Source organism: Pan troglodytes, chromosome 15, assembly GCF_028858775.2.
Source record: "Pan troglodytes isolate AG18354 chromosome 15, NHGRI_mPanTro3-v2.0_pri, whole genome shotgun sequence".
NCBI lineage: Eukaryota > Metazoa > Chordata > Mammalia > Primates > Hominidae > Pan > Pan troglodytes.
Window position 1 is genome coordinate 21,342,319 of NC_072413.2, and position 20,274 is coordinate 21,362,592.

The 20,274-nt window shown below is 50.9% G+C and overlaps 2 protein-coding genes and 1 long non-coding RNA gene across 9 annotated transcripts in view; 1 reads left to right on the forward strand and 2 right to left on the reverse strand.

The window, feature by feature from the left end:
- Nucleotides 1-11,014, reverse strand: AJUBA (ajuba LIM protein). Of its 2 annotated transcripts, XM_016925867.4 has the most exons (8): nucleotides 9,420-11,014; nucleotides 6,515-6,616; nucleotides 4,817-4,884; nucleotides 4,628-4,690; nucleotides 3,148-3,278; nucleotides 3,013-3,064; nucleotides 2,221-2,289; nucleotides 1-1,742 (listed from the first exon to the last, which is right to left on the reverse strand). In XM_016925867.4, exons 1-8 carry the CDS (start codon nucleotides 10,423-10,425, stop codon nucleotides 1,617-1,619), a joined length of 1,617 nt encoding a protein of 538 aa, XP_016781356.1. In that variant the 5' UTR covers nucleotides 10,426-11,014; the 3' UTR covers nucleotides 1-1,616. The 2 variants fall into 2 exon arrangements, with proteins under 2 accessions (XP_016781356.1, XP_016781357.1); XM_016925868.3 differs by lacking the exons at nucleotides 1-1,742; nucleotides 2,221-2,289; nucleotides 3,013-3,064; ... (2 more) ...; nucleotides 4,817-4,884; nucleotides 6,515-6,616 and adding an exon at nucleotides 7,006-7,207 and having other exon boundaries at nucleotides 9,420-10,710.
- LOC107968121 (uncharacterized) overlaps nucleotides 6,064-20,274 on the forward strand; it is a 16,490-nt gene continuing 2,279 nt past the window's right edge. The window contains exons 1-4 of the long non-coding RNA XR_010151071.1: nucleotides 6,064-6,272; nucleotides 6,821-6,951; nucleotides 17,753-17,805; nucleotides 17,960-18,167. This is a non-coding gene — a long non-coding RNA (uncharacterized LOC107968121). The remainder of the gene's footprint in view (nucleotides 6,273-6,820; nucleotides 6,952-17,752; nucleotides 17,806-17,959; nucleotides 18,168-20,274) is intronic.
- Nucleotides 15,109-20,274, reverse strand: part of C14H14orf93 (chromosome 14 C14orf93 homolog) — a 23,233-nt gene continuing 18,067 nt past the window's right edge. For all 6 annotated transcript variants that reach the window (XM_016925869.3, XM_063793222.1, XM_063793223.1 and 3 more), the window contains 4 exons: nucleotides 18,277-18,338; nucleotides 17,953-18,056; nucleotides 16,109-16,221; nucleotides 15,109-15,840 (listed from right to left, as the gene is read on the reverse strand). In XM_016925869.3, the coding sequence (XP_016781358.3) occupies nucleotides 15,421-15,840; nucleotides 16,109-16,221; nucleotides 17,953-18,056; nucleotides 18,277-18,338 (699 nt within the window). In that variant the 3' untranslated portion in view covers nucleotides 15,109-15,420. The remainder of the gene's footprint in view (nucleotides 15,841-16,108; nucleotides 16,222-17,952; nucleotides 18,057-18,276; nucleotides 18,339-20,274) is intronic.

Genomic DNA, 20,274 nt, shown 5'->3' on the forward strand with positions numbered 1-20,274 from the left:
TGTCTGTACCAATTGTATTTATTGCTAGAAACTTTAAACTTTTAAAAAAAGTTTTTGAATGGTAGATAACATAGAAAAAGACATCCATAAAGGTAGGAAGCAATCTCATCATTTACAAAGTGCTGCAAATTTGATAAATTTATGTTGCTGATAATAACTCAGAAGTACTCTTGGATGAATAGATATAAATCCTTGAAATATCCAAAGCATGACAAAAAAGAATAGGACACCTAAATGGATATAAACACACCAAAATAGGAATTGAGCTTTTGGCAAATTAGTCATTAAGTCATTAACTTTAAGCAAACAAGTTTTCAGTAAATTGGTTTTAAGAGATCTAGCTTTAGGTGAACTAGTTTCAGGCAAACTGACTAGTATCAAATCAGTGTTTTGCTCCCTCCAGGTACCCCCCAACTCTAGTTTTGGGATTGTGATGGATGCAATCCAGGACCCCTCTGAGAGGTGGCAAGTGAGCTTCTACTAGGAAACCAAGTGTACAAGTGACCTGAGAAGAGAGTAAGAAAGTAAGAGTGAGAGACAGAGAGAGAGTGTGTGCATGAACACACCCACACATGCATACACTGGGCTATATGGCTCAGTGCACCTAAACTTGGGAATGTGGCTAAGCTGAAGCTTCCTAGACATCCCCCCAACAAGCTCCACACCCACAGAGATCTGCTCATTACCTCCCCCAGCCAAGGAGAAGAGCAACCACGTACAATCACCTACCTAGCCTCCCCAGACCCATGTAAGTCCCTGAGAAACAGGGAATACAGGCAGCAACCCCACTCAGAGCTGGTCCCCATTCTCAGACAGATGAGGAGCTCTCCTAGTCCTTAGAAGAAGGCCAAGAAATAACTCATTAATGAGGTCCAGAGTTTCTACCTCTTCATCCAGATATAGGTGCGGGACCCCATATCTGACACCATGTGTCACAAAAAGTGAGGAGCTTAAATTTGGTTGCCTAGCAGGAACTCACCACCCTAGACTTGCTACCTCTCAGGGACATCCCACACTGCATCAACCACAACCCCAAAACTCTGGGGTTTGGGGAGCTGGAGGGAGAATTACACTTTGATTTGGTTCTAGTCAGTTTAGCTGAAACTAATTGATTTAAAGCTAGGTCCTCTACTCCTGGAATCCAGGACCAGAACATTGCGTGACTCATGCATAATCATACACTAGGCCAGACACAGTGGCTTACGCCTGTAATCCCAGCACTTTGGGAGGCCAAGGTGGGAGGATCATTCGAGCTCAGGAGTTCAAGACTAGCCTGGGCAACATGGTGAGATCCCATCTCTAAAACAAACAAAATATATATACTGAAGATACAGAATCAGATGTTCAGAAAGTCCTAGAACCCTCCTGTGTGTGCCTAAGCTCAGACTGCACACATGGGAAAAAGGCCAGTCGCCCCCACCCTGGTAAATATAAGGTTTCTCTTCCACAATCCATTTGGAATATCATGATCTTTGGGTCTCCGGCCCTTGGGGTCCTCCCCAGAGGACTCTTCTGCCAGGCCTGCAGAGTGCATTCTTTGCCTTGGCTGGCCTCAGAGGGGCCCACTGGCCACAGCAGTTTGTCTGCAGGGTGACAGCAGCAGCAGTGATTGCAGCTCAGATATAGTTGGCAGGGGGTTGTCGGGCATTGAGCCGCTGCATGTGGCAACCATGGCAGAGCAAGTGCCCATCCAGAGGGAAACAGCAGCAGCCTTCCTCATCACTCAGCTGCATCCGGCAGTCCTAGGGAAGAAGGCACCTAGTTCACCTCAGCCTAGGCACCTTGGACACTGAGGGTATCTTAGGAGTCTGCCCTGCTCGACACCTGACTCCCAGTAACTGGAAGAAAGGGATGGGGTGGGAAGGGAAGGATGGAAGGGATGGAAGAGCAATCTGAGAAAATACTAATACCTCAGCTGGACACCAGGTGTCACTGCTGCAGCAGAAATAATGACACAAGCCTGTCTTTCAAGAAGTTTGACCAGAGTCCCTAGTCTTAGAAAGTCCTGACTCTGGGAGAGTCAGATTCAGAAAGGACTAAGCTACTTGGACCAGAGAGAGTGGCTGGAGGACAAAAAAGAGACTGAAGATAGGTCACAGTATCTTTCTGGTTTCCCATGCCCTACACCTCTCCCATAGATGTCTGGTTGTTGCAGGAGTTGACTCCTCCCCTCTCCCCATTTCCACTTCTTCTCCAGCACCGCTGAACCCCAACACTCACCTCACAGTGGTAGCACTCAAAGTGATAATCCCGGTCCATGGATATCACCCTCACGATGTCCTCACAGCCCTGAAACATGCAGACCCCCATGGAGATGAGAGCAGCATGTTGCCTCACCTCCACCTTTCCCTCATATACAACCCTTCCCACCCCATGGGAAGATCATACAAATGCCCCCAGAGTCTCTCTGCAATCACCTGTAGTTTTAAGATGCTTCTGCAAATCCTACCAGAACTCTCATCTCCTTCACTGGGCTGCCCCCATGTAGCACACTCCCTCTGTACAACAGCCCTGGCCTTACCTGCGTCTCTCAGTTGTGGGGGAAGCAAAGGGAAGGGAAGGGGACAGGAGGCATAAATAAAGTAGGCTAGGCTGGGAACAAGGGGATCCAATAAGATCTGGTCCTCACTGGCTTTTGGTTTCTCTCCATAGGCACATCCCCTACACTCAGCTTAAATCATTTCTGACCCCTTCCTACCAGTGCTGAGGAGTCTTCCCACCTTTTTCCAGCCCCTACATCTGCAGTCTGGTGACCTCGACCTCAAAGAAAGTCTCCTCCTCTGGACTGGGATAGAAGAGATGGAGCCTGGGCCCAGTTAGGCTTTCAGACATGTCCAGGCCCGGATGTTAGGGTCAGGGTGGTGACCCCAAGAGGCAGAGTCACACGGGAATCTTCACAGAGTACATTCCTTGGCACTACCACTTCCGGCAGGAGGCCAGGCAGCATGTCCCTATCCCCTCCCCAAAGGCAGTGGCACTGGCTGCCCTGAAGGAGAACCCAGACATACTGACCTCAGAGGGGAGGATGGGTTGGCCACAGGCTGCACACTTAGGAGCATAATTTCTGAAAGAGAGAGGGAAGAGATGAGCTGAGGTTGGGGAATCCCTGGACCCAGTTCCACACCGCATCCCAAGGGGCGGACTCACTTGTGGTAGTCGGTGACACAGTATACTTGGTTGGAGAAGTCCACTGTGAAGGGGATGCCATCCAGGCACTTGTTGCAAACAATGCATCGGAAACAGCCTGGATGATAGGACTTCCCCATTGCTTGTAGGATCTGGCTCATGGGGTAGCAAGAGAATCAGTCTCCCTCCAGTCCCAGCTCTCCAGCTGCCCATTATGCTCCTTATTACTCCCATTAACCTCATCCAACCCGCTGCTATACTCCCGGAACAATGCTATGTAATGTCCGTGAAGAAGTCGTAAAATGGAGGCGGAGACCCTGAAAAGTGCCTGAGAGAGCATTCAGGCCAGCAGTGTTTCACTCTGGCTGCATATCAGGATCACCTAGGCAGCTTTTAAAAAACATCAATGCTTTGGCCCTCCTCCAGGCCTATTATCACAATCTGTGGTGATGGGATCCAAACACTGTTTTTTGTTTTGTTTTGTTTTTTAGTTCTTCCCAGCTGATCTGCTAGGCTACCATGATTGAGAATCACTGATTTAATCCTATCTTTTGTTTTTACAGAAAAGAAAACTGAGTCCCAAGTGATTCTAACCAGTAGCAGAAAGGGGATTAAGACTCAGGACTGGCTGGGCGCGGTGGCTTACGCCTGTAATCCCAGCACTTTGGGAGGCCGAGGTGGGCGGATCACGAGGTCAGGAGATCGAGACCATACTGGCTAACATAGTGAAACCCCGTCTCTACTAAAAACACACAAAAAAATTAGCCGGGCATGGTGGCGGGCGCCTGTAGTCCCAGCTAGGCAGGAGAATGGCGTGAACCCAGGAGGCGGAGCTTGCAGTAAGCCGAGATCGCACCACTGGACTCCAGCCTGGGCAACAGAGTGAGACTCCATCTCAAAAAAAAAAAAAAAAAAAAAAAGACTCAGGACCCCAGGCTGGGCATGGTGGCTCACGCCTGTAATCTAGCACTTTGGGAGCCTGAGGCAGGAGGATCACTTGAGGCCAGGAATTCGAGACCAGCCTGGCCAACATGGCAAAACCTCGTATCTACTAAACATACAAAAATTAGCCAGGCATGGTGGCGCATGCCTGTAGTCCTAGCTACTTGGGAGGCTGAGGCACTAGAATCACTTGAACCTGGGAGGCGGAGGTTGCAGTGAGCCGAGATCGTGCCACTTTGTCAGAGCGAGACTCTGTCTCAAAAAAAAAAAAAGACTCAGGACCCCACACTCCTAGCTCAGGCTGGAAGGCCCGGCTGTGCCTGCAGAGTTAGGGAGGGGCTAGGTCATAGAAGCCTGGGTTGACAGGCTTTTGAGCCCAGACTTGATCCCATAGGCAGAGGGAAGCCACTGTAAACAGTTGCTCTGGGGAGGAAGGGGATGAAAGTGATTCATCTGGTGACAGGCTTCTTTCCCCAACCTTCTCTCAATATCCATTTAGTCCCTGATCCCGCTCCTCAGCCTCACAGTGAGACTCCTCAGCTGAAGGCACTTTACTTACCTTCTCCAAAATCAAGTGACCACAGACACAGCATTTCTCAGCTGCCTCCTGAAACCCTGAAAACTAAAGTAAAAGACAAGACGAACGGAGGCTGTTATCAAACTGAGAATGATGGGTGGTACTCCAATGGGCCACCAAGAAGGGGGTCAGTATGGAAACCAATTCCAGGTCCAGGTGACCCTTACTCACCAGATAATCTTCCTCACAGTACACAGAGCCATTGACACTGTAGAAAGCCTTGCAACGCAAAGTTCGCCCTAGAAACAATAGAGAAGGGGCTGGAACCTATCCCACAGCCCAGGTGCAAGACTTCTGGGGTCACTGCTCCCCGCTGCTGCATAATATATTTAAACCTGGACTTTGTGCTCTTCCTCCTAACTGCTGTCTGTCCTTCCCCACACAAAAATTCCATCTGATGCAATTCCAATTTGCTTTGGCTTCATTCCAGCCAACTTCCCCTCTCCTCTGCTTGCTGCTCCTCCAGCTCCTGCCTCCTTAACAGTTTTCTAGGGCCCTCCCCTAAACAAACTGCCTTCCTCTCCAGTGCATAGGAAGCCACCTGGGAGAGTAAAGCCAACTACGTGCTGGAATACATGAGCTCTTAATAAGGTGCTATATGATTTGCATAGAGAGAATCACATTGTTAACAGGCCTTTCCCTCTGGGACCCTTCAACCTAGAAGCCTCTTTACCTGAGCATATCTATCCTGCTCTCAAATGCCTGTCTCCTTCCAGGGACAGACTCCATGGAGGTCAGGACTGGAGTTACTGCAGAAGGACAAAGTGCTTTGTTTGGAAGCAAAGCAGGTCCCCTCTCCTGTTTGTATAAGGCTGCTTCCCTAAGCTTAGAGGGACCCAGAGTCACTGGGGTAAGAGACAACCCAGGATCTTCTTCCAGCAGACAAGGCAGGACAATTCCCCATGTGACCAACCCCCAGGAACTGCTCCCAGGTGTCTACATTATCAGGGATAGGGAAGGAGTGAGAACAGGTGGAGCATGAGCAATTTTCCCACCTTTGCCTTCTTCCCCTCAAAATCCCTACTTCCAACTCTGTCCAGTGGGTTAGGAAAGCTGACTTAGAAGCTCATGAGACACAGGGGAGGAAAGATAGGGAAAGAGATATAGCCAGAAGAGGCCCTGTAAACAGAAGGATAGACAGACAGATGAGCCTAAAGAGAACCAGGCAGAAACTGGGGGAGTGAGAAAAGCTGAGTGCTGAAGTCAGACAGGCAGAGATAGGAGATTAAAGGTTTAGCAAAGGAATCAGAATGGGTAAGCAGTAAGGAGGGGGTAATAAGGGAGGGGAGGGGGGCAGTTAAGGCCGCTGGGAGCATCCCCCCTTTCCAAGTGGGCCTCCTGAGCTAACAGTGGCAGGCATTCCTGGAGCGTGATGTCATCAGCTTGGCATGGCCCGGTGGCCTGCACTCCAGTGAGGTGGCTGAACTCTGACCAGCCAAGAGAAAACCCCCCTCTCCGCCCCAAACAGCTCCCCACTCCCCCAGCCTGCCCCCACCCTCCCCACATTCCAGTCTTTCACTGTCGCCCCAGGCAACTTGGCTGCCCAAGACCAAGCCCCACCAAGAAGCTGGAGGGCCAGGCAAGTCCAGGATGGGCAAGCAGGGAAGCACGAGAGGGAGAAACAGAGGTGAGGAAGGAAGGAGGGACTCCAGAAAGGAGACCCACCAGGGGGAGGGAGAGCCAAGTAGAGGACAGACAGGGAAGCAAGAGAGGCAGAGCAGCTGCGGACCTCCAGACACTTGGTGGGGATCCAACAGCTGCTCTGTGAGCAAATGAAGAGGCACAAGCTCTCCTCCTGTTCCCCGTAGCACTTGTAAGTGTGTATGTGGGAAGGGGAGGGGAGTGCTTGAGTATTGGGGCTACACTCACCACAAGAGCAGCAAACAAAGCACTGGGTGTGGTAGAGGCTGTCCAGGGCCTGGCAGGCATTGCTCTGCCCATAGATGCCTTTGTTGCACTTGATACAGGTGCCTGAGAAGAGAAAAGTGTCACACTCTACTCCCCCAGGTCAAAACCAGGGATTCCCAAGCTTTCCTGACTGCCCTTTCCTGATGTGCCAGGGGTCACAGTCTCCCTTTGATGGGCTCCCTTCTGAGTAGAGAAGATAACGAGTAATGAGATGCAGCAAGATCTTGGCTGAGCAGATCCATTCTTGTTTATTTAATTACTCAACAGATATTTTCTGAGCATCTGTTTTGTGCTTAACACAGCACCACTACCTAAGGAAACCTGGAGAAAGTCGAAGATATGGTCCCTGGCATTCAGATGCTTAGTTTCTGTTGGGGAGAAAAGACTACACGGGCAAGGTATGATCTCTGTTGCAGTGTGTAGGATGAATGGTCAAAGATGCCAGTCCACAGGCGCTCAGCAGCAGACTTGAAAAAACTTTCTAGAGAAAGCAGGCTAGGCCCAGAAATCGTCTCTGGGACTTCAGTTTCCCATCAGTCAAACGAGCTGTTCAGTTATAGAATGATTTCTCTCCACTGCAGACTTCCAAGGATGGAGAAAAGGATCTGGCTTGGCAGAGGGCTCCGTGCAGAGGGGACCATGTGAGCATGATTCCTGTGGGGAGGTGGCTGCTGAGAATGCAGGGTGTGTTCCAGGAACCAGGGTTGAACAGGAAAGCAGGGAGAGTAGCAGAGCCCCTGATGCCTCCTAGTCACCTTCTATCATGGGAAGAATACAGAACTGAACTGCTTGCTATTCCCCAAAATCCCCCACTAAGATATATACACCTGGCTCTGGGACTTGCCTTTCCTGGGTGTGTTCTTCCCTCCCTCCACTCCCCAATTCCAGGCCCATGAGTGAGGGCTAGGGCCTGTCTTTGGGGAGCAGATCCCAACGGGCCTGCCCCACCTCTCCCCCTCGGCACGCTGCCACACTCCCTGCCTGTTGGGGCCCATCCCAGTCTTTGCCCAGGGGCTTGGGAGCCTGTGCAGCAGCTGCAGCAACTGATGGGCCCAGGCCTGTCCTGCTCCCACCCTCTGGCAGCTGGGCAAGGCTGAAGCCAAGGAAGAGGGCCCCTACTAGGGGCAGGAGGAGGGTACAGTCAAGCTGGGGCTAGCGGCACAAGGGTATGTAGGGGTTCTGTCAAAGGAGGCAACCTGACTCCCAAGGAGAAGGGGCCCCCATCTCTGAATTCAAAATGTGGCTTCCTCATGGAAGTGAAGATCTGCCCCAAGATTGCCATGCCAGGGGGTCCTGTCGGAGCCATTCTTTAGGAAACCTTGGACGTTATGGGAAAAGCAAACGAAACTGCTCAGGCACGTTGGCCTCACCTCCTCTAACCCAGCATATCTATACCTATGTTCTTCCTGCCATTTTATTGCAGTTTCTCTGAGTTCCTTTCTTCCTTTTGGCTCTGATGGTTCAGCCAAAAAGACTTCTTTACTAGCCACCTCTCCTGGGCCTCAAAATGAAACTGCTAAATGGGCCCTGTCATTCAGTCTTCCTTGATCAAAGCGGTTTGGCATCATCTCCTCTGGGCTTTCCTCTCGGTGGATTTGGAGGTGGGGAAAAGAATGGGGGTGGAGGTTGGGGGTTGAGTTATGCCCTTATAGCCTGCCGCCCTGCTACCTCTGAACCTCCTACCCAACCATCCCTCCCTGGCCGCGTTCCTCTTCCTATTCACTTTTCTAGCCATAGAGTTCTACAGCATGGGGTCCAGGAGTGGGGCATGAGTGGTAAGAAGAGATGCTTGGAAAAGTGAAAGAGGCCCACAGCCCTTAGGGGGTAAGCCTGCCACTTCTTTCCAATCACAATCAGATTCGAAGTTTTTTATGTGTGTAGCAGTGCCTGTGAATTTTGACTAAAAGATCTTTCAAGACCCTAATGTTCCTCATAGCTGAGACATATAATCAATCAATACTTCCTGAACAGAGTAGGGGAGGGAGACAGCGACCAGGTTTCCTTAACAGTGTCAGGCTACTTCTAGCCTGAATTCTGAGAGGTTATAGCCAGAATTCAAGGCCAAGTTATTTCTGGCAATAACACAGAGTCGTTATCCATCCAGAGGTAATGGTGTCCCAGTAGTCATGACTTTTGCCCTGACTTCCGGAGGATGGGGAAAATAGAAGCTGGTACTACTGGGTCTCTGATTAAATGCCCACGCACGCACCTAGCCAACAGGACTGGGGAGGGACAGCAGTTGGGTCCCAGGGCGCTCCATCCTGTCTCCCAGGCTCCATTTCCCCGACAGCCGCCACTACTCCGCGTATGCTAGGGAGCGCCCCTCCATCCCCGAACTCCACCCCTCCGCCGCGCGGCGGCAGCCGCCCCGCCCGCGGGCACCTGGAGCGCCCGGGCAGGAGTCGGCACGCACGCGGCCAGCCTGCCCCGCCCCCCCACCCGCGCATTCTCCGAATTCCTGCGGGCGGAGCCTGGGCCCGGGTGGGGGCGCGGCGCGCACAAACCTCCAGGGGCATCGCCGTGAAGGGGGGAGCAAGTTGGGGGGGATGCGCCTTCACTGCCCCACTTGGTCCCTTCCCTACGAGGCCTCCTGCCGCAAAAAACCGAGGTTCAAATGCTTGAGAAACGGACTCACGAGATACCAGGGGGGTTGAATTTAGCAGAAATAAGGAGCCCTGGTTCATTTGAAAACTAGCAGGAAGGGAACAGTGCTCTGGGGCCGCCCCCATCCATCCCTCTTGCTTCTTTCCTAGTCCCGCGTCTTCACCTTGGACCCCGGGGCACCGGCACTTTGGGCCGTCGGGGCAGTGGAGAACCGAATACCGTGACGGGTCCCTTCCCGTCCCTAACCACTTCTCTCACTCACCGAAGTAGTCCTCCCTGGCCTCTGGCTCCCGCATCCGGGCCCGGGCGGCCTCCGGAACGAAAGGACCTGGTGGCTCCTCCAGACCCGACGGCTCAATCCCCGAGGGTTCTCCGCGGGCTCCGGCTTCTCGCCCACCGGTGCCCACCGTCAGGCGAAGCAAAGCTGTTAGCTCGTCCTGGTACCGGGCGCCCACGGCGCAGTCCCCGTAGCCGGTCACAGAGTGTCGTCCGGGTTGCGCCCCCCGTCTCTCCAAGGGCCCCGCCGCTCCCACTCCGGCCCCGGCTAGAGCTCCAGGGCTGCCCAGGGCCGGGGGATACGAGTGGCGGCTTTCCTGGCAGCCGAACCCCGCGGGCCGCTGAGCGTACAATCGGTCCAGGGCGGCGTGGAGCTCCGGGTAGGCGGACGGGACCCCTCCGGGAGAATAGCCTGCCGGTGCTCCGGCCAGGGGTGGGCCAAACAGGCACGGCCCCGCTGGCAAGGGGCTCCCGTGGCGCTGGTCGTAGCCCATGCTGATGCCGCTGGTGCGATTGCTGCAGGGCCGGCTACCTCCAGCTCCGCCAGCCCCCGCCCCGTCCAGCAGCAGGCTGCCCCGGGGGCTGGACGGCTTGCTCGCGTCGCTGGCCGAGCTACTGGCGAAGCTAGAGCGGGGGCTGAGGGCCGGGGCCGTGGGCTCCAGCCGAAAATCGGGGGGCAACGACTGAGGTAGAGGCAAGGCCCGGGTGGGCGGCGGCCCCGCGGGAAAAGAGCCTTCGTAGCGCGGCGCCTCAAAGGAGCCGCGCTGATTTCGCTCAGCGTCCAGGGAACCTTGCTCCCGGGCCGGCTCCAACGGCTCATCCCCAGGTCCCCCAGTAGCTCCTCGGGGCCCTGACTTCCTAGGTCCCCCCAACCCACTTAGGCGCCCCTTGCCCGGCCCGGGGGTCCCGTCAGACCCAGACCGGCTAGATTCACCCTTTCTGCGGCCGAACTTCTCCAGCAGGCGACTGGCTTTCTCTCCTAACCGCTCCATGCCCTCGGGCCTGGGGCCTCTCGCCCCCTCCCCGCCTGGCACCCTGCGGCGTCTCGGCGGTCGGTTCTCTTTCCCTGCAGCCGGACTCTGGTTCCCCAGGGGCACAGGGGAGGCACAGGGGCTTAGCGGGCGGCCTGGATGCCCTGCGCCAGGAATCCCACAGCATCCCCCAGCGGGAGGGGCTGCGTCCCCCCGCGCATCTGGGGCTGAGCGGGGCTAGCAGGGTCTCTGGCAGCGGCTGTCCAGTCCGCAGGTCTATCTGTTCACGCGTCGACTCGCCCGACTGCCCCACTCTCCCCGGCCCCCGCCCCCCTAGCTCTCACGCTAGCCACAGACCGAACTTCTCTCCCAAACTTTTGTCTGCCTGGCCGGATCTACTTTCCTAGGGGGGCGGAGCGCGGTGTGTGAGAGAGCGCCGGGGGTGTCGGCGCAGGGATAGCTGGTGTGCGTGCAGCGAAAGGCGCTAACTGCCCTGGACGTGGAGACCCGCGGACTGGACGTGGAGACCCGCGGACTGGACGTGAGAGGCGGGCAGGGGCAGTTGGGGCAGCTGCCCCTACAACACTGAAGAATTGGAACAGGAAAGAGTGTGGGGGTAGGGGACGGGGACTCTTTGTCTGCAGTTGGAATGCGCGGAGGGGCATGGTGGAATGTGTCGCGTCCCGGGACTGGACGACAGGAGGCATGTTCTGCGCTAGCACCGTGACTTTGTTCCCAGCGTGGGGACTGTGGGAGAGATGGAGAGAGACTGGTACAGAAATGGTGAGACAAGGAGAGAGCCATAAAGAGGAAGACAGAGAGAAAGAAGACAAATGCATAAAGAGGTTCAGAGACGTGTACGTAAAGATAGCCCTGAAAGGCGACGAAGCTCACAGAGAGAGGTGGAAGAGGGAAGAGGTAGCGAAAGAAAGAGAGAGCTGAGGAGCAAAGAGGAGTGTGGACGATGCAGAGACCGAAGGGTGCGCAGACAAAGGAAAGGACAAGCTTGTCCAGAGAGAATGAGAGACAAACAGATAAACTGCAATAAAAAGGCACCACCTTCTGGACCCAAAAGTTTTGCGATGGTGGAGAAATTTTGTGTTTGTAAAAGCAGTGAAAAGCAGTCAGGAAAATGGGACTAATCTCTACTTTGAGAGGGAGGGAAAGAGAGATAATGTGTATGTAGAAGCAGTGAAAAGGAGTGAGGAAAAGGTTTGGGACTAATCTCTACCTTAAGGGTAGGACAGTTAGAGGGATAGACAGACACCCCCTGGTGTTGGGAAATGAGATTTTTCTCATTTCAGGTGACTGGAGATCGAAGGCCTGGTTTTAGGGCTAGCGAACACCTTCTCACTTTGGTTTTGGTCCACAGAAGACTGGTGATACAGAGTAAGTATTAAGAGGAAGAAAAGAAATGCCGTGTAGAGGAAATTGCAAATGAAAATGATCAGGATGGAAAAGAGGCTGATATTGACTATTTTAAAAGGATCAAGAATAAGGAAAAGAAACCCTGGCTGAAGCAGCCGGGCGCGGTGGCTCACGCCTGTAATCCCACCACTTTGGGAGGCTGAGGCGGGCGGATCACTTGAAGTCAAGAGTTCAGACCAGCCTGGCCAACATGGTGAAGCCCTATCTCTACTAAAAATACAAAAATTAGCCAGGCGTGGTGGCGCATGCCTATAGTCCCAGCCACTCGAGAGGCTGAGGCGGGAGAATCGCTTGAACCCGGGAGACAGAGGTTGCAGTGAGCCAATATCACGGCCACTGCACTCCAGCCTGGGCGACAGAGCAAGACTCCGTCTCAAAAAAATTCTCAAAAATAAATAATAATTTTTTTTAAAAGAAACCCTAGATGAAGCTAAACATACCTAATTAAATACCAGCCAACGGCCGGGAGCGGTGGCTCACGCCTGTAATCCCAGCACTTTGGAAGGCAGAGGCGGGGGGATCACGAGGTCAGGAGTTTGCAACCAGCCTGGCCAGTATGGTGAAACCCCGTCTCTACTAAGAATACAAAAATTAGCCGGTGTGGTGGCGTGCACCTGTAGTCCCAGCTACTTGGGAGGCTGAGGCAGAAGAATCGCTTGAACCCAGGAGGCGGAGGTTGCAGAGAGCCGAGATTGTGCCATTGCACTCAGGCCTGGGCGATAGAGGGAGATTCCGTCTCAAAAAATTTTTTTAAAAACCAGCCAACTACTTTTGCCCAGACTAAAACATCAGGGGCAAGGGGTGGAGGAAGTAGAATGGAGAAGGAAAATGACTCCTTTGTATTTAGATAGTAAATGAGTATGAAAATTATATGCAAACAAGTCATGCATATTATTTTCATCTCAACATTTTGAACACCTTTTATAATCTTAGTGTAGCCTTAGGGAATGTGGAAAGAAACGAGGTTAATATCTTTTGGGAAGTTAATTTGTGCCAAACTACTTGGCTTCTTTGTCCTAGTTGCATTGTCTCCCTGACCTCATCTCCCCTGAGAATCAGCCTCTCTGTTTCCCTGGTCAAGGCCACGGCTTTTCTCTGATCCTGAGGAGAGTTTCCTACCAGACTGGAAGCAGGGAGGACTGAAAGCACTAGGAACAGAGGGGAGCTATCGGATTGCATCTAGAACATGCTGTGAGCAACATCTTCAGAATTAACCATAATGTGTTCCCTCCTTTCCTGTGTCCAGATGAGGAAGGAGAACCTTGATTCTTCCTTCCAATTACATCCAAAATATCCACACAACTACTAATATTTGGAAGCTTTGATCCTTTGGGGTGAGGATGCGAGAGGAAATCTTATGAAATGTTGGGAGGCCATTAAAGGAGGCCCATGCAAGAGTTGGTGGTAACAATGGGCACAATTGGGATGAACAGCCTGTGTTTTCAAGGGATAACTGGAAGCAGAGACGAGTGAAGGGGAAGAAGTAGAAGACGCACATGCTAATAGGGCATGCTCCAATAGTGCTCATGACCTCAGGTGGCCTCTCCACAGTCTAAACTGGAGCTGGGATCTCCAAAGGCCCTCTTCGTCCCCAAGACTTTAATTATAATCTGTATACACAGGTGACTCCCTAATCCATATTTCCAGCCCAGTCTTTCTTGGAATTAAAAACTCAACTAACTACTAGCATCTCCAATGGCTGTCTCAGAAGCACCCAATATCCTAAACTGATCTCACCTTCTCTGCCTCATGAAACTGGCTCCTCTAACATTCTCTGAGTAAATGGCACAATCCTGTTAGCTGCTTAAACTAGAAATCTGAGCGTCAACCCTATGTCCTCCTTCTCCCTTAACCTCAAATCCAACCAAGTCCTATCAATCACCAAGTTCTATTAATTCTGCTTCCTAAACGTCTTCCAAATCTGTCCTCCCCTCATCACCACTATATATGTCAAGTCACCGTCTTTCCTCTCCGAAACCAATGCAAAAGTCTCCTGGCCAAGGCTTGCTCCCTGCAATCCATCTTATACCCTGAGGTCAAGTGATTTTTTTCAGTACAGAAGCTTTACGACTTACAATGGAGTTATGTCTGAATAAACCCATCCATTATAAATTGAAAATATCGTAAGGCAGAAGTGCTTCTTCAACTTCACCATATTTTCAGCTTAAAATGGGTTTATCTGATGTAACTGCATCATAAGGTGAGGAGCATACTGAATCATTTCGCACCATCGTAAAGTTGAAAAATCCTAAGTCGAACCATCGTGAGTTGGGGACTGCCTGTAGGCAAAACCTGTCGTTTTATTTCCCTGCTAAAACAAACTTTCAATGATTTCTCACTGCCCTTGGGTTGAAGTCTGTACTCTGTATTATGAGGTCTGTCTCACTCTCCAGCCTCTCCTCTAGCATTATCCCTTCCCCAAAACAGTCTGCAGTAGAACTGGACCTTGTCTGTACTCTCTCTTGCCCCTGGACTTTTGTACCTGCAGTTCCCTTTTTGGAACACTCTCTTAGCCTCCCCTTTCCTTCTGGTTAACTCTTCCCCAGTTTAGACATTACACCCTCTCAGAAGAAGCCTTTCCAGACTGCAAGAGTAGGTTAGCTACCCCTGCTGTATATTGCCATAGTGCACTACACTCCACCATGGTCACCCTTATCACAGTTCATTTCATTGCCTACTCCACTGCCTGGCTTCCTGACTAAACAAACTAAAAAAATCTCTGAACAGCATCCAACCTTATCAACAATGTATCCATAGCACAGTACCTGACACCTAGTAAAGCGATCAATGTTTGTTATAAGACTGAATAAATGTAAAGCCATTTTTGCTTTTCAATCCATCCAAAATGCACACCTCTTCCTCAAAATACAGCTTGGCTGACAGGACCAAGAAACAGCTACAAAGCTGTGTATTTTGCTTGGTCACATAGTGAGAGAGAGGCTGCCGGTGAGACACGGGAACTCTTTAAGGCTTAATTTCCTCATCTGTAAGATAGGAATAGTAAAATTTTCCTCATGTAATTCAATAAACAATAGCTATTATATCAGGATCCCAATTCCCCAATAGGGATAGAACTTGTGTTCCCTTGGTCAGAAGACTCAAGCTCATGACTGAAACTGCCCACCAGGTGGCGGTATTAACCTGCACTGGTCATGTTCGGTTTCCACTGCAGAGCAAGACAAGTAGTCACAGGGAAGCAAAAGGTACAACCTGGGCTGCTTCCTCAGAGCTTTGGGTGGAACTGGGCAGGGGCAGAAACAACTCAGAGACAGGGCATATGTCAAGAAGGCCTCATGTTTCTTGGACCCATCCTCCTCATTTTCTCATCCCAGGCTTCTCCGAGATACTGTTTATGCTGAGGAATAAGCATATTCTGGCTTACTGTTCACAGTGGAGGGAGTTTCTCCCCTTCTAGATAAGTTTTTATCCCACCAGTGTTCTGCTTCCCCAGTAGAGACTGTTAAGAAAAGAGGCAAATTTGCTTTCTCAGACTGCACAGAGCATCTCATTATTTTGTGAAGCCCCATGGCCACCTATTTCTGAGACATGGGGCATGGCGGAAGCCAGAGTTATTCTTGGCTGTAGATTTTATTCATCCTTTTCCACCTTGATTTCAATGAATGAGTTCAAGTCAGGACAGCAGGTTTTGTGGGGCTGGTCAAAAGATGGGGAGCCAGGTGCATTCTCATCCCCTCCCTCATCTTCCTCTTCTTGGAAATTAGGATTGTAAAGTTCTGGTGGAAGGAGCTGGGCTTCAGCAGAAGGCAGTCTGTCTGAGGGAGGCCCATACACACGGTTGGCTTTGGTGCCATGCTTAGAGTTAGCATCCAGGTGGTAGCAGAGCTCTGTGAGGCGCTGGGCCCGGAAACGGGGAGGGCGGGCCACCCACACACCTGGCTCGTTAAGACTGTCCTCTTCATCTGACATCAGTTCCTCTGTCACATCATTCCACAGACGTTGGTCCTCAGGTCCAAAATGCCTCATGATACTGGATCGGTTGGCAAAAAGCTAAGGCAGGAACCCAGGAGATAGATTAGGAAGGTAAACATTCTATGGATTAGATTTGGGGAAAAGGTTTGGTGGGGAAGGCTGTGTAAAATCTGTGCCTAAGTGAACCCAGTCCCCAAGTCAGATCTTAGCATTGGCTCACTGTTCTTCTCTATCTTCCTACATTCCTGGCTCTCAACCCTATTCTCAGATGCCATGTCCTCTGGCCCTTCCCACTTAGGAAAGGGTTTAGAGTTTAGTATCTTGAAAGAAAGGCCTAGAAACCTACCCGATATCGGCGACTTCGAAGTTTCTTCTCCTCTTTTTCCTTCAGGCCTTTAAAGGGGTTCAGGGAGTTGCGGTACTCACGCCTCTTAGTAAGGAAGTAGGCCACACAGGCTCCTGGCGGGGAGGGAAGGAAGGGAGCAAGAAGGAGGGTCCTCTGAGTAGTGGTCCTCAGCCCGTTTTTCTGCCCTAACACTATTGAATGGGAGGTTGGCGATCACTACTTAGATGAGGGCTTTTTTTTTTTTTTTTTTTGAGATGTAGTTTCACTCTTGTTGCCCAGGCTGGAGTGCAATGGCACAATCTCGGCTTACCACAACCTCCGCCTCCTGGGTTCAAGCGATTCTCCTGCCTCAGCCTCCCGAGTAGCTGGGATTACAGGCATGTGCCACCACATCCGGCTCTTTTTAGTAGAGACGGGGTTTCTCCATGTTGGTCAGGCTGGTCTTGAACTCCTGACCTCAGCTGATCCACCTGCCTTGGCCTCCCAAAGAGCTGGGATTACAGGCGTGAGCAGCCGTGCGTGGCCTAGATGCTGGGCTTTCTTGGCATAGGCATTAGCATCTATTCACTCCTCTTTGGTTAGGATTCTTTTTATTTATTTATTTTATTATGATTTTGTTATGAGACAGGGTCTCGCTCTGTCACCCAGGCTTGAGGGCAGTGGCATGGTCATGCATGCTCACTGCAGCCTCAAACTCCTGGGCTTAAGTGATCGTCCAGCCTCAGCCTCCTGAGCAGCTGGGACTACAGGTGCACATCACCGTGGCCGGCTAATTGGTTTAGCTTTCTTTGCCCACCTCCATCTCCAACACTAACTCCTCCCAAATATCTCCCACTGGAAAAAGACAACTCCAATCGCTTCTGTGTCTCCCCGCTCCCTCCACCAAATAAAACCTACCCCTTCTTGGGCGTGGTGGCTCACACCTGTAATCCCAACATTCTGGGAGGCCTCCTGCTGAGGCAGGAGGATTGCTTGAGCCCAGGAGTTTGAGACCAGCCTGGGCAACATAGTGAGACTCAGTCTCTATTTAAAAAAAAATTTAAAAACAACAACAATCTACCCCTATTGCCACTCTGATGGAAGATTACAAGTATTTTTTAATTTTTTTTTGAAACAAGGTTTCCCCACAGTGGAGTTCAGTGGCACGATCTCGGCTCAATGCAACCTCCACCTTGCAGGCTCAAGCAATCCTCCCACCTCAGCCTCCCAAGTAGCTGGGACTACGTCATGCATGCCACCCCACCCAGTTAATTTTTGTTATTTTTGTTTGTTTTTGGTAAAGATTGGGTTTCGCCATGTTGCCCATGCTAGTCTCGAACTCCTGGACTGAAATAATCCTCCTGCCTTGGCCTCCCAAAGTGCTAGGATTACAGGGATGAGCCACGTTACCTGGCTCTACAAGTACTTTTTCAGCAGAAGCTTTCATAATACTTCAGGGTTAGCTACAAATAACAAAAGAGAGCAAGGAAAGAGAAAGCCTGGGAAATAATATTTAGGGACCAAGGGGCAGGCCTGGCTTCTGAACATAACACCGCCTCATAACACCTTAGATTCCTCCTCCTCGTAACACCTTAGGTGCAAGACCTGCATAAACAGAATGCATGATGGTGTTCTAGCCCTTTCCTTCTCTCATTTTCGTTTCAGACTGAGAGGGAAATAAACAGGCAATTTGAGATAATTCTATGAATATATTGAAGGTGAGAATAGCCAAAACATGTTTCAAATCCACTATTTTCAAAACCACCTAATCATCTCTGTTATTCCTCTTCTCCTCTGACCAAGAAAGAGGAATGGGAGGAGAGGGGGAGAAAGGATGGCATAGGAGTTAAACCAGTTTTTCTCACCTTTTAGCTCCTTATCAGTGTAATTGTGGGGACTGGTCACCAGCTCTTGCTTGAGCTTTTCCAGAAGAAACTTCACTACTGAAATATTCCAAGAGGACTTGATGCTGCCACAAAGAGAAGAGAATGAATAAAGTTGTCGGCTTTGTAAGAGCCAGACAAACAGAGATACCCAGCACTAATCAACTTTGTGGCAAATCCCTCCACAGCCTAAGAAGGTATGGTGAGATCAAAGCCTTAGTCTCATTGCTGTATTGGAGCATCCCCCTCTACTTCCCTGTCCTTAGCAAAGTACCTTCTAAGTCTTTTTCCTCAAGGAGACCATACCTTTCAGACCCATTGAATCTCTTGTCATTGGTGATGTGGTTATGCACATTGTGGACCAGTTTCTAGGAGGAAAAAAAGAAAACACAATCAAGCCAAGAGTGGATGTTATGAAAACTCTCCTCTGGTCCCTAGGGTAAAAAGGTATTGTCCCTAAGGGGCTCTCTGCCTGAATCCTTTCTAAGCCAAGAGCCTATCCAAGTTACTATTTCTAGTGTGGTCTTCCCTGACTTTTCATTTCATGTGTGTCAGGATTCCAGGATCATCCCTGGCCTTACTTCTGCTCCTGAGTAGTGTGATCACTAGAGCAGAGGGTCTCAAACATTTCCATGAACATACCCCTGATAGCAACGAGAAAGCAAGTATACACCAGGAGTACTGCGAGTGAACATTTCTTTTTTACTTTTCTTTCTTTTTTTTTTTGAGATGGAGTCTTGCTCTGTCGCCCAGGCTAGAGTGCAGTGGCGCAATCTCGGCTCACTGCAACCTCTGCCTCCTGGGTTCAAGTGATTCTCCCGCCTCAGCCTCTCGAGTAGCTGAGAGTACGGGCACCTGCCATCATGCCTGGCTAATTTTTGTATTTTTGTAGAGACGGGGTTTCACCATGTTGGCCAGGCTGGTCTTGAACTCCTGATCTCAGGTGATCTGCCCGCCTTGACCTTCCAAAGTGGTGGGATTACAGGCATGAACCACCACGCCCAGCCAAGTGAACATTTCTTGAAGTCCCCTACTCTTGCACTTTTTTTCTTTCCTTTTTTTTTTTTTTTTTTGAGACGGAGTCTCGTTATGTCGCCCAGGCTGGAGTGCAGTGGCACGATCTTGGCTCACTGCAAGCTCCGCCTCTCGGGTTCACGCCATTCTCCTCCCTCAGCTTCCTGAGTAGCTGGGACTACAGGTGCCTGCCACCACGTCCGGCTAATTTTTTGTATTTTTAGTAGAGACGGGGTTTCACCGTGTTAGCCAGGATGGTCACAATCTCCTGACCTCATGATCTGCCCGCCTCGGCCTCCCAAAGTGCTGGGATTACAGGTGTAAGCCACTGCGCCCAGCCCCTACTCTTGCACATTTAAACTTTTTCTTCAAAATGTATTTGTATTTCTTTTCTTTTTTTTTTTTTCTTTCTGAGACAGAGTTTCGCTCTGTCACCCAGGCTGGAGTGCACTCGTTAAAAAGTTTTGCCAGCCGGGCGCGGTGGCTCATGCCTGTAATCCCAGTACTTTGGGAGGCCAAGGCAGGTGGTGCCATCTCAGCTCACTGCAACCTCCGCCTCCCGGGTTCAAGCGATTATCCTGCCTCAGCCTCCTGAGTACCTGGGATTACAGGTGCCTAGCACCACGCCCAGCTAATTTTTGTATTTTTAGTAGAGACAGGATTTCACCATGTTGGTCAGGCTGGTCTCGAACTCCTAACCTTGTGATCTACCCACCTCAGCCTCCCAAAGTGTGCTGGGATTACAGGTGTGAGCCACCGCACCGGGCCTGTTTAATATAAAAATGTCTTCTGGAATTTTTCTTTTTTCTTTTTGAGACAGAGTCTCACTCTGTTGCCAGGCTGGAGTGCAATGGCGCGATCTCGGCTCACTGCAACCTCCACCTCCCGGGTTCAAGCAATTCTCCTGCCTCAGCCTCCCAAGTAACTGGGACTACAGGCGCACCACCACCACATCCAGCTAATTTTTGTATTTTTAGTAGAGATGGGGTTTCACCATGTTGGCCAGGATGGTCTTGATCTCTTGACCTCGTGAACCACCTGCCTCAGCCTCCCAAAGTGCTGGGATTACAGGCATGAGCCACCGTGCCTGGCCATCTTCTGGAATCTGCTAGTAAAACTGATGACCCAGGAAAAAGCCCCGGGTTTGTCTGTGGCTTTATATATTTCCTCATGCGTTACCACAAATCTCGGGAGTATATACACCATGGTCTGAAAAACAGAAATCTAAAATAACAGAAACGTGAATCGGAAAGGACCGTGGAGGCTATATTATATTACCCAATCTCCCTT